Consider the following 13,196-nt stretch of genomic DNA (forward strand, 5'->3'; position numbering starts at 1 on the left):
CTCCATCACCTCCTGGTTCCTCTTCATCACCCCTGTTCCCCTCCATCAGCACCCCTGTTTCCCTCCATCATCACCCCTGTTCCCCTCCATCACCCCTGTTCCCTCCATCAGCACCCCCTGTTCCCCTCCATCACCCCACCCCCATCCCACTCCAGGGGGGGCTCATCTGCCCCCTCCCGCTGGGATCAGGGGCTGTCCCAACCCCAGTGCCCTTCCCTGCCCTCCATCCTCTCACCCTCCTCCTCTTCCTCTCAGAGCCCCCCCAATCACCCCCTATCCCCTTCCACCCCCCATCACCCCTGTCCCCTCCCCACCCCCCATCACCCCCTATCCCCTCCCTCCCCCATCACCCCCTGTCCCCTCACTCCCCCATCACCCCTGTCCCTCCCACCCCCATCACCCCTGTCCTCCCACCCCCACATCACCCTGTCCCCTTGCAGCCCCAGGTGCCCCCAGAGCCGTGTCCGTGGCAGCAGCGGGTGGGAGGTGAGTGGTGCCCCCCCCCAGATTGTCCCTTCCTTTGGGCCCATCCCTGGCCCCCCCCAGGCTGATCCCCCCCCGTATCCATGTCCATATCCATGTCCATATCCATGTCCATATCCATGTCCTGCAGCCCCCAGCCGGAGCAGAAGGAGCAGCAGGAACAGCAGAGGGGGGCTGAGCCCCGGGGGGAGAAGGAGAAGGAGGAGGAAGGTGAGGAGGAGGAGGAGGAGGAGGAAGGAGAGGATGAGGAAGATGACCTGGCCTACAGCGATGACCTGAGGGACCAGAGCTACCACCCCTCCCTGGGCAGGTGAGGAGCTGTGGATCTAACCATGTCCAACCCATGCCCAACCCATGTCCTATCCAGTCCTTCCATGTCTAACCCATGTCCTTCCATGTCCAACCATGTCCAATCCATGTCCTTCCATGTCCTTCCATGTCCTTCCATGTCCAACCCCCATCCAGCCAATCCCCCACACACCTCCCCCCATCCCTCCCCCAGCCCCCAAAACCCCCTGACCCCCAAATCCCCTGACCCCCGTTGTCCCCTCGCAGTGTCCCGGAGCCGCCGCGCGGCAGAGCCGACCCGGGCCCGCAGGAAGCCCCTCAGGAGGAGCAGCCCCCTGGAGCCCCCTGGAGCCCCCTGCCCAGCCCCTGCCCCCCAGAGGAGAGGAGCGGCCGTGGGTGAGTGGGGGGCACAGCAGGGAGGGGACAGCGGGGAGGGGCGTGGGGTCACCGGGGGCGTTTGGGGGGCACTCGGGGGGGGTTTCTCTCTGCCTGAGCTCTGAGGAACCAGCTGGAACCACCAAAAGGGGTCAAACCTGGAGGGCAGGGCACGAGCTGAGTGTCCCCAAGGGGGGGTCAACGATCCTGGTGACCCCCTGGCCGTGGGGCACGAGCTGAGTGTCCCCAAGGGGGGGTCCATCCACCCTCCCTGTGACCCCCAAGGGGGGCTCCAGCCCCTCCCCGACCCCCTGGCCGTGGGGCAGATGGGTGTCCCCGGGCCTGGGGGGGTGCTGAGCACCCAAAGGAGGGGGGGTCTCCTCCCTGCCCTGCCTGGGGGGGCTTCCCAAGCCTCGTGGGGAGCCAGGAGAGGCCGAGGGGGCAGGGGGTGGCCTCGAGAGGGGTACAAAGACCCCTGAATTCCCCCCCATGGTGGGCACTGGAGCCTCTCCTGGATGGGCCTGGCCCCAAATCCGTGGATCCCTCCCCTCTGGCAGCACCACCATCCCCCCCTGGGCAGAGCTGGGACTCAGTGCTGGCTCCCACCTGCCCTTCCTGCTCAGAATTCCCTGGTTTGGGATAAATGAGCCCAAAATCCCCCCCCTGGGGGGCTCTGCTGGGCTGGGGCTGCTCTGGGTGGGGTCCCCCCGGGCTGTGACCCCCCTGGACTCCTCCCCTGGATGGATTTTCTGCCATTTCTGACCTGGCCAAGGGGTTGAAATCCCCTTTTCCACCCGGGACCAGCAGCAGTCCCGCCCCAGCCCTGTGCCCAGGTGAGTTCAGCTGCTCCTCTGCGGCTCCAATTGACCTTTTCCCTCCTTTGAGAGGCAATTTTTGGGTGCTGAACCCCCTCCCCCCTCTCCTGGCAGCTCCAGATCCACCTCCCACGGGGCTGGAAGGGCAGGGACCCTCCTGGAGCCCCGAGCCCAGGGCAGGTAACGCTGGATTTGCTCTTCCCCCACCCCCATCCCGGGACCCCATGTCCAGTTTGGGGGTGGAAAGCTCTGGGTGGGGTCTGGGCCCTCCTTGCTGAGGCCAAAAGTGAATTAAATGTGGGTTTTTTCCTCCCCCCTCTGGTGTTTTTTTGGGTCCTGCCTGGTTTCTGTCCCGAATCCCGGGGTCCAGATCCCCAAAGTTACCCCTGGGATTTTGGGAAGGGGCTCCCACGGCACCAAAGCCCAGCCTGAGCTTCGGGTCAGCCCTGTTAGGGCTGAGTTTGGTGACAGGGATCGTATTTTTAACCATTTCCTTAATTTTTGTCACAGCAAATGGGAAGTGGAGAGAAAACTCTGCTTTGTGAGCAGAGCAGGAGCTTCCAGACCCTCAGGGGCCTCCCCCTCTCCTCCCTTCCCCAGGTAAAGCCACCCTGAGCTGATAAAACCTGGGTTTAAGCTCCTTGGGGACCCCAAATCCCAGCCCCTCTCCCCATCCCCCGATTCCTCCCCCTTTAATCCCATTTTTGATGGATCTCTCCCCCATTCCAGGGCCCCAGCCAGGAAGAGCTGCTGTTCCCAGGGGCTGAGCCGTGGATCAGAGCGGGCTGGGACCCCCAGCCAGGGCGTGGGGGAATTTGGGCACCCCAATAAAGGATTTGTTCCCCCTGGTGCCTGAGCCTGTGTTTGTTCCAGCGCCTCCTGCCCTGGGGGGAGAAGGGGAGGAACAGGAGGGAACTGGGGGGCTGGGGGGGAGTTTAGGGGGGAGCCTGGTGGCTCCTGGTCTGGGGACAGCGAGGGGACAATGGGGGGACAGCAAGGGGACAATGGGGGGTCTCACCCAGCTCTTTCCCGTTGCAGCTGCGGACGGAGGAGCCGGAGCAGCGACGAGGAGGCGGCTCAGATCGGCCCCAAAAGGATCAGGTGCCCGGGAAGGGGGGCAGGGAAGGGGCTGGGGGAGTTCCCGGGGCTCTCCCCGGGCCCTGGGGAGGACGAGGGGCAGCTCAGCCCCTGCCCGGGCTCCGGAGGGCTCGGTTTGCCCAGGGGAGGTTTTGGGGAGGGGGGTGAGGAGGGCGGAGCAGGGAGAGCCAGAGCCACATCCCAAAGCTTTCCCTGACAGGGCTTTTCCCACCTTTTCTCTTCCAGGAAGGCGGCGAAGCGCGAGATCCTCCTCTGTGACTTCGAGGGCTGCGGCAAAATCTTCTCCAACCGCCAGTACCTGAACGTGAGACCCCAAAAATACCCAAAACCTGCCCAAAATCACCCAAACCCCACCCAAAACCCACCCAAAACCATCCACAACCACCCAAAACCTGCCCACCACCACCAAAAACCACCCAAAACTAACCAAACCCCACCCAAAACTACCCAAATCCCACCCAAAACCCACCCAAACCCTCCCCCAACCCTCCTGGCACCGTCAGCCCAGAGCCCTGGGCACCCCTGGGGGGTGGTGGGCGTTGTTCTGGGGTCGGATTTGGGATCTGAGTGTGGCTTTTCCTGCTCTGGCAGCACCACCAGAAGTACCAGCACGTGCACCAGAAAACCTTCACCTGCTCCGAGCCCTCCTGTGGGAAATCCTTCAACTTCAAGAAGCACCTCAAGGAGCACGAGAAGCTGCACAGCGGTGAGGGGGGGAGCCCAGGGGGATCCCAGCCCTCCCAGGGGGATCCCAGCCCCTCCCAGGGGGATCCCAGCTCCTTCCAGGGGGATCCCAGCCTCTCCCAGGGGGATCCCAGCCCCTCCCAGGGGGATCCCAGCCCCTCCCAGGGGGGTCCCAGCTCCATCCAGGGGGATCCCAGCTCCATCCAGGGGGATCCCAGCCCCTCCCAGGGGGGTCCCAGCTCTTCCCACATGGATTCCGTGTGTCCCTGTATGGATCCCAGCTGCTCCCACGGGGGTCCCACCTCCCTGTGCCCCTTTTCCCGCCATTCCCGTCCCTGTGATCCATCCCTGCCCCCTGGGGGGTTCCCGGGCGGGATGAGCGGCCGATCCCGGTGCTTTTGTCCCCAGACAAGCGGGATTACATCTGCGAGTTCTGCGCCCGCTCCTTCCGCACCAGCAGCAACCTCATCATCCACCGGCGCATCCACACCGGGGAGAAGCCGCTCCAGTGAGTCCCAGTCCCCTCCCTGTCCCCTCCAGTGAGTCCCAGTCCCCTCCCTGTTCCCCCCAGTGAGTCCCAGTCCCATTCCTGCCCTTCCCAGTGAGTCCCAGTCCCCTCCCTGTCCCCCCCAGTGAGTCCCAGTCCCTGCTGCTCCATGTTTCCTGAGCCTCCTGTCAATCCCTGTTCCCTGAGCCACATCCCTGTCAATCCCTGAGCCCCAGGGAAGGGGGGGGGATTGACATCCCCATTCCCTGAGCCCAGCCCATCCCATCCATCCCTGACCCCCATCCCATCCCATCCCATCCCTGAGCCTGTCCCTGGTCTCTGCCCCTGCCCCGGCACCAGGTGCGAGATCTGCGGCTTCACGTGCCGCCAGAAGGCGTCCCTGAACTGGCACATGAGGAAACACGACGCTGCCGCCCTGTACCAGTTCCCGTGCGACGTGTGCGGGAAGAGGTTCGAGAAGAGGGACAACGTCACGGCCCACAAGAGCAAGAGCCACCCCGGGGGGCCCCCCCGGCCGCCCCCAGAGCCCCCCGAGGGGACCCCGCTGGGGTTTGGGGGCGTCGGGCAGGGCCCGGACACGCCCCGGGGGGGGTCGTAGGGGGGGGCTCCTCCCCCATTTTGGGGTGATGGAGGGGACAGGGGAGGGGGGGATGGAACCCCCACCCCCCCGGCGGCTCCAGGTGCCAAAAACCCAGTGGGGAGAATTCCCGGCTCTTCCGCCAAACCCTGGGCGCAGTCCCGGCCTTGCAGCCAAATCCTGGTGAAATCCCAACTCTTCCACCGAGCCCTGGGGCACATCCCAGTTATCCTGCCAAATCCCAGTTATCCTGCCAAATCCCACTTTTCCTGTCAAATCCCACTTTTCCTGCCAAATCCCAGCCGCGCTGTCGCGGGCAGAGCCCGAGGGGGCTGAAATCCCTGTGGGGAGCCTCAATAAAGGGTATTTTGGGTAAAAGTGGGATTTCGAGCAGAGTTTCTGGGGGGGAAGAGGCAGAAAATGGGGATTGGAGCGGTTTGGGGGCTGGAAAAGGGGCGGGAGGGGGGATGGAAACACCAGAGTGCCCCGGGAATTTGGGTTAGGGGGGAGTTCCCAGTGCTCTAAACCTTTCCTTTGGATTTCAACCTGAATTTAAAACTTAATTCCCTTTTAAAACCGAATTTTAGCCCGAGGCAGAAGTTACAGGTACCTGGAGGCTCCGAGTTGGGACCATTTGATGGATCCCAAATGACCCCAAGACCCTCCTGAGCCTGGTTTTTTTTTTGCACAGCAACTTTTATTTCCCCACTAACAGTGACAGGGCCAAGGACACGAACAGCAGCGCAGGGGGGTCTCAGAGGGGGAGACATGGGCGAGATCACACCTGGAACAAGGATCCCCCCCCTCCTCCAACCCCCCTGGGGTCACCCCCCAGCCCCAGAGCCCCCAAATCCCCTCCAGGTGACCCCAAACATCCACTGCCCCTTTCCCTGGATCCCGGAGCTCCAGGGCTCGGTCTGGGGGGCAAGCGGGGAGGAGGGAATTTGGGGGGGTGGAAGGAGATGGGGGCAAATGGGGGAGGTGGGGGGAGATTTGGGGGGTCACTCGGCAGGACAGGCTCGGCCCTTCCCCGGTGGGAGGGGGACGGAAGCGGGAATGGGATGGGAGTGGGATGGGATGGGGGGCCTAAAGGTGACCTGCAAAGCAATTGGGGGGCTGTGGGGGGGGGTCCCCTCCTCCCAAGGGGTTTGAACCTCGGGGGGGGCACAAAGCTTTGGCTCCGGTCCGAGGTGGGCTGGGATCGACCTCTCCCTGTTCCGTGGGGGCTCCAGAACTCCAGGGAAAAACACAAAGTGAACCACGGGGGTCTTTAACCAGCAAGGGAAAAGGGGGGGGCTCAACCAGCCCCCCTCAACAGCCAACGCCCCTGAGGAAGATTTTGGGGGGGTGAAGAGACTCGAAAAACTCTTTAAATGCAACAGGAGGGGAAAAAAACCAAAATCTCCCCCCCTGCCCCGAGGGTGGGATTTGGGGGGGGTCTGCCTGAAAGCAAAGGGGGGATGGGGACACGGGTAGGGGGACACAGAGGTGACCCCTCCCAGGGGGATGGGGACACAGCTGGGGGACAGTGGTGGGGGGACAGGGTGGGATGTGGCGGGGGACACAGAAGTGACTCCTCACAAAGGAGAGGGGGTGGGGACACAGGTGGGGGACAGGGTAGGACATGGTGGGGACACACACAGAGGTGACCCCTGGCAGGTCCCTGGGGTGCAGAGGAGGAGGAGGGGGAGGAAGAGGAGGAGAAGGAGGGGGTGGAAGAGAAGGAGCAGGAGGGGAGGAAGAGAAGGAGGAAGAGGGGGAGGAAGAGGAGGAGGAGCAGGAGGAGGGGACGAGGAGGAGCGGGAGCAGCAGGAGGAGGGGACGAGGAGGAAGAGGAGGAGCGGGAGCAGCAGGAGCAGGAGGAGCAGGAGCAGGTCGGGGCTCAGTTGCAGAGGGACAGCGAGGAGCCCACGTAGAAGAGCCAGAAGAAGGGGAAGATCCTCTCGGAGAAGGCGGCGGTGAAGGTGAAGATGGGCGCCATGCTGTCGGCGTTGTAGAACGCCACCCAGCCGCCCTCGTAGTCCAGGTACACCCCGATCTTGCGCGGCCGCTCGCACAGGGACAGCGGCGTCTCGGGCGAGGTGAACGCCTGGTACTGATCCCAATTCTTGCCCTTCCAGTTGAGCCCCACGGCCCAGATGCCCTCCTCGGGCGCGAAGTCGACCTTCTCCTTCCTGCGCACGGACTCGCGGGCGGCGCCCAGCACCCAGCTCTCGCCGTCGCCCACCTCCACCTCCCAGTAGTGCCGGCCCGCAGAGAAGCCCTCGGCCGCCAGCACGCAGAAGGCGTAGTCGAAGCGCTTGGGGTGCGCCGGCAGCTCCTGAGGGGCCCCCCGCAGCCGCACGCTGCGCTTGTCCTCCGACAGCACCAGGTACGGGTTGGCCGTGTCGGGGTCCAGAGACAGGTCGGCTGGGGGGGAATGGGGACAGGGGGAACGGGGTCAGTGAGGGGAGGGGGCACCTGTGGGGTCAGGGATGGGAGGGGGACACCTGTGGGGTCAGTGAGGGAGGGGGCACCTGTGGGGTCAGGGATGGGAGGGGGCACCTGTGGGGTCAGTGATGGGAGGAGGCACCTGTGGGGTCACGGTGCCACCTGGGAGGGGGGGTCAGTGATGGGATGGGGGTACATGTAGGGTCAGTGATGGGAGGGGAGCACCTGTGGGGTCATGGGTTTACATGTGGGGTCACTGTGCCACCTGAGAGGGGGGGTCAGTGATGGGAGGGGGGCACCTGTGGGGTCAGGGATGGGAGGGGCACCTGTGGGGTCATGGGTTTACATGTGGGGTCACTGTCCCACCTGGGAAGGGGGGGTCAGTGATGGGATGGGGCACCTGTGGGGTCACTGTGCCACCTGGAAGATGGGTGATCCAGTGTCCCAAATGAGACAGGAAGAACACAGGTGGGGCACCTGCAGGGTCACTGTGACACCTGGGAGGGGGTGCCCCAAATGTGATGGGGGGGACGCAGGTGAAGGGCTGAGGGGTTGCTGTGCCACTGATGTGGGGACTGACCCAGTGCCTGTGTCCCAGTCCCATTCCCAGCCAATTCCATGGAAGTCCCCGGGAAGAGGGCAGTCCCAGCCCCAGCAACCTCACCTGTGTCGTTCTCCAGCTCGAAGCGCAGGTTCTCTGTGGGAGGAGAGGGAAGGGATTGAGTCCCTTTGGAGTCCCTGGATCCCCTCCCATCCCACGGGAATGATCCCTATCCCTCATTCCCACGCTCCAGTCCCAGGGAAGCCCCTCCTGCCCCACCTCCTCTCTGGGATGAGCTCCCCCAGACCACCCTGGGGGTGGGGGATGATCCCGGTCCCACCCCAGCCCCAGCCCTGCCGGAATTCCAGGCGGGATTTCCCCGGGAAGGGCCTTCCCAGGCTCACCCTTGAACTCCAGCAGCACCTCCTTCAGCACCGCGCTCTTCTGGGAGAAGCTCTTGAGCTTCTTCTCCAGCTCGGAGAAGCCGGGCTCGGGCTTCAGGAACATCCAGCTCTCCAGGCTGCGGGGACACGGCACGCTCAGGGCCCGCCAATTCCCAAAATCCCGGGAATTCCCCCCGGGAAGGGCTGGGGGCACCGGCCCTGCCACGGCCAGAGCCTCCCAGTTCACCCAGTGAAGGGCTCGGCCCCACTCACCTGCTGCCAGCTGGGACAACACCCTGGAAAAAGGGGAAAAAAACAGGAATTCCATCAGGATCGGCCTCTCTCCAACCTTGGAGATCCCAAATCCTTCCCCAAAACCAGGCAGAATCCCTGAGGAAATTCTGTCCCCAACAGTGGGGTTAGTTTTGTGTCCCCCATATACATGGGAATTTTCTGCCCCCATTTTTTGGGAACTTTTTGACCTCATAAACAGGTTTTTTTTTTTTCTTTTTTTTTTTTCCCTTATAAACTGGAATTCTGTGCCCACAAATGGCTGTTTTTTTTTTCTTCCCACAAATGGAACTTTTTCTATCCCATTCCCAGGATTTTCTGTCCCTACAAACGTTTTTTTGTCCTCCCAAATGGCAATCCTGTCCCCACGTGAGGCGTTTTTCGCCCACGTGCACAGAACCTTTTTGACCCCCTAAGGGAGTATTTTTCCTTGCCCCCAATGAACGGGATTCCCCCTCCATAAACGGGAAGTTCCTGCCACGGGGACACACCCCCAGGGGCTCTCACCTCTCCAGGGGTGCCCCCTGGGCCGCTGTCCCCTCCCTGCTCTGCCAGCAGCTTGTCGAGCTGGGCGATGTCCTCGGCCAGCCTGGCCACGCTCTCGTCGCGGCGGCGCCCGATGTCCCTGTCCAGCTCCTCCAGGCGGGACAGCAGCAGCTGCTCCTTCTCCTCCAGGAACGCCCGCAGCTCCTTGCACTCGGCCACGATCTTCTGCCGCTCCACCTCCGTCTGCTTCTGCAATTCCCCCGGGAACTCGTGTGAGGTCGGACCCCCAACCAGGAACATGCGCGAGGTCGGACCCCCGGGGGCTCAGGGGACCCCAGAGACACTGAACTCCCGTGGTCAGGGGGCTCAGGGGACCCCAGAGACACTGAATTCCTGTGGTCAGGGGGCTCAGGGAACCCCACAGACACTGAATTCCCGTGGTCAGGGGACCCCAGAGACACTGAATTCCCGTGGTCAGGGGGCTCAGGGAACCCCAGAGACCCTGAATTCCCGTGGTCAGGGGGCTCAGGGAACCCCAGAGACTCTGAATTCCCGTGGTCAGGGGGCTCAGGGGACCCCAGAGACACTGAATTCCCATGGTCAGGGGCTCAGGGGACCCCACAGACACTGAATTCCTGTGGTCAGGGGGCTCAGGGAACCCCAGAGACACTGAATTCCCGTGGTCAGGGGGCTCAGGGGACCCCAGAGACACTGAATTCCCGTGGTCAGGGGGCTCAGGGGACCCCACAGACACTGAATTCCTGTGGTCAGGGGGCTCAGGGAACCCCAGAGACACTGAATTCCCGTGGTCAGGGGGCTCAGGGAACCCCGGAGACACTGAATTCCCGTGGCTGGGACACCTCCAGGTGACACTGAATCCCCTTGGTCCAAAGAACCCCCCAGGTGACACCGAATTCCTGTGGCTGGGGGGGCTCAGGGAACCCCCAGGTAAGAGCAGACCCCCATGGCCTGGGAACTCCGAGGTGAGATCAGATCCTCAGGGACACCCAAGGAAGGAGCAGACCCTCAGGGATTGGGGGCTCAGGGACCCCCAAGGAAAGGGCAGACCCCCAGGGACCCCCCCCACTCACCAGCAGCTCCTCGCTCTGCCGCTCCCGCTCGGCCTTGGCCTCCTCACGCCCTTTCCTCAGGGAGCTCAGGTGCTCCTGGGGCACCTCCTGGAAGCAGAACGAGGAGATCCCTTGGGAATTCTTTCCCTGGGGGACCAGGAGGGATGGGCTGGGGGTTGTCCCTGCTCTGCTGCTGCTGAAATGGCCAAACTCACCAAATCTGGGGCTTTTTGGGAGCAGCAGAACCCAAGCAAGGCTGTGGCTGCACCACGACCCCCCCTGCCCTGCTCCCCTCAACCCCGACCTCAGGATGTGCCAAATCCCCCCAAAGCAGCCCAAAAACTGCAAAAAAACCTTTCAATGAGAGCTAATTTTAACTGCCTGTGAAGAAACAGCCCCCCCAGGTCCCACCCCCACCCTCCTCCTGGGATCAGCTCCCACATCCCCCACCCTCCTGAGGTGCCCCAAAATCAGGCTGAACCCCCCCCAGAAGAGGAGGGGCCTCCGCCTCCAGGCTGCTCATTAAATCAATTCATTATTAATTAATTAAACCCGTCCCCATTTAAGCAGTTTGACCTCCATGGAGGGTGGAGAAGCCCCAGCAGCACGCAGCAAATGGCAGCTGGGCTTGGGGGCAAATAAACCCCAATATTTCATAAATAACCCCCAAAACAGAGGGATTTGGGCTGCTGGGAGGCTGCTGGTGCTGCCTCTGAAATCCACCCGTGAGATTAAAGCAAAGATCAGGAAAGAATCGGGGTGGGAGGAGCCCTGCAACAACCGAGAATTCACAGAAAGAGGTTAATGAAGCAAAAAGCCCAAGAGAGCACCAGCCCCGGACCCGCCTGAGGACACCCGTGCCCTAAAAAAGGGCAAAATCCCAAATGTGGGGCGGGGGAAGCGCCCCCGGAAGAGGAACCGCGGCAGTTCCGGGACTGAATTCGCTACGCCAGGACTCATTAAAGGCGATAATTAACACGCTGCGGTGGTTAATGACCGCACTGTGCCCTTCCCCGATCCGATCCCCCTCCCCGATCCCCCGGGATGGCGCCGGTGCCACCCCCGCCCGTCCTTCCCCCCTCCCTCCTCCTCCTCCTCCCTGCGCAGCCCCGGCCGGCATCTTGGATCCCTCCGGCTCGGCCTCTGCCGGGCCCTGCGCTCCCTCCCCGGCCCTGGGGGGCTCAGCAGCCCCTCCTCGCCAATTAATCGCGACTGCCAAGGCGGGCCCCCCGTCGCGACAGGGTGCGGCCCCAGCGCTGCCGGGGGGGGCCCGGGCCGCTCTGCGTCACTCGCCCCGGCGCCCTTGGAACGGGTTTGGGGGGGCCCGGGGGGGCTCCCACTGCTCTCTCTCCTCAGGAGGGGGGTCCTGCACCCCAGGAAGATCCCTCGGAGCGGGAGGGGGTCGTCACTGCCCCCATCATTCCGAGGGTGCTCCCCCTGCTCTCCCTCCCCAGCCCGGGCAGCGCACGGGGGGTCCCCGCACTGACCTCCGCGGCGTGGGCCGCCTCCTCCGCGGGCAGCACGGTGTGGGCGCGGTGCTCGCGGGACAGGTGGCACACGACGCACACGGCCCTGCGGTCCTGCACGCAGTAGAGCCGCAGCGGCTCCCCGTGGCGCGGGCAGCGCGGCGGCCCCGGCGGCCCGGGCGGGGCGGCGGCGGGCAGGGGCGGCGCGGGCGCGGGCGGCCCCGGCGGCGGCTCGGCGGGGCCCGGCGGCAGCCCGAGCTGGCGGACGATGTGCACGATGTTGCCGAGGGAGCGGTTGGGGCGGAAGAGGCGCTGCGGGACCGGCTCGCGGCACTGCGGGCAGCACAGGCGCCGCGCCGAGTCCTCCCAGCACTGGGTCACGCAGGCGCGGCAGAAGTTGTGCCCGCACTCGGCCACCAGCACCGGGTCGTTGAAGTACTCCAGGCACACGGGGCACGTCAGCTCGTCCTGCAGGCTCCGCGCCGCGCTGCAGGGCGCCGGCGGAGCGGCGGGGGGCGCGGGCGGCGCCTCCATGGCGGCCGCGGCCCCGGCCGAGGGCCCGGCCCCGCTGCTGGTCCCGGTCGTGGCGCCGGTGGCGGCGGCGGCTCCGCAGCGGTCCCTGCGCGTCCGCTCCGCGCGGCGCCGCCCGCGCGACTGGCGGCGGGGGGGGCGGGGCCGCGCCTGCGCGCACAGGGGAAAGAGGCGGGGCCGGCGCGGCGCGGGAGGGCGAGTGGGCGTGGTTACATCAACTCTCGGCTGCGATTGGGCGTGGTCGTGCATGCTAATGAGGTGTGTGGGCGGAGCTATGCCTAAAGATGGCAAAGGGGGCGTGGAAAAGGCGAGGCCGCGTGGCCCGCCAACCGCTGGGGGGCGCTGCGCGCGAGCGTGGGGGTCACGTGGGGCGGGGGCGATGCCCATAGGGGTCCATGGGAGGGGCTTTTTGGGGGGTCCCTGAGGGATCGAGGGGGCTATGAGGGTTTGCAGGGTGGGGGCAGAGGGGAGGAGTCCCCTAGATCCTGCTGAGAGGGGGGGGTCCCTATGGGGAGCAGGGGGAGCCCGGATGTATGGATCCCTAAAGAATAGGTGGGGGGTATAGGTGCCTATGGGATGTTTTGGGGGGGTCTCTATGGAATTTGGGGGTTGTATTGTAGGGTTCGGGGGGGATGAGGTCCCAATAGGGTGCAGAGGGATCCTCAGAGATCCCTGTGAGCAGAGGGGGATGTTTGGGGCCCTATGGGATGTTTGGGGCTCTATGGGATGTTAGGGGCCCTGTGGGATGTGTTGGGCCCTGTGGGATGTGTTGGGGGTCCCTATCTGATGTTGACGGGTGCATAGGTAGTGGGTTGGGGCGTTCCCGGCCTGAAGAGGAGAGAGAGAAGGTGTTGGGGTGGCTTTCCCAGCATTGGCCTCTCTGCTGTGTCCCTATGAGCATCACAGAGCTGCTCCAGGAACCTGGATTGAGGGGAAAATGACCCAAAACCTCCAGATGTACAGAAATTACCCCAAACCTCGCTACGCCCACTCATCAGTCCTTTCCCGAGGGATTTAGGGATTTAAATCCCTGCTGGGAGCTCCCTCCTGGGTGATGCAGATGGAAGATTCAAAACCAAACCATTTCCCTGCTTTTCTTTACATTGTCCTCTCTGTCCCTGATGAAATTTGCTTTGGGGAGGAAAACGTTTGCTGGAGACGTTGCAGCGG

At 64.0% G+C, this 13,196-nt stretch overlaps 1 protein-coding gene across 1 annotated transcript; it reads left to right on the top strand.

The window, feature by feature from the left end:
- Window positions 1-629: 629 nt before the first annotated feature.
- On the top strand, window positions 630-5,195 carry LOC126635227 (zinc finger protein 692-like; the record flags this gene model as incomplete). Its single annotated transcript, XM_050306257.1, has 10 exons — window positions 630-793; window positions 1,039-1,077; window positions 1,132-1,167; window positions 2,034-2,141; window positions 2,472-2,561; window positions 3,000-3,062; window positions 3,285-3,363; window positions 3,651-3,765; window positions 4,152-4,251; window positions 4,591-5,195. Coding segments are annotated over 10 exons (1,053 nt in total), but the record flags the coding sequence as incomplete, so codon positions are not given.
- Between the last annotated feature and the right edge of the window lie 8,001 nt (window positions 5,196-13,196).

The sequence above is a fragment of the Myiozetetes cayanensis genome, unplaced genomic scaffold (assembly GCF_022539395.1).
Source record: "Myiozetetes cayanensis isolate MyiCay16 unplaced genomic scaffold, myiCay2020 scf117, whole genome shotgun sequence".
In the NCBI taxonomy this organism is placed as follows: Eukaryota; Metazoa; Chordata; class Aves; order Passeriformes; family Tyrannidae; genus Myiozetetes; species Myiozetetes cayanensis.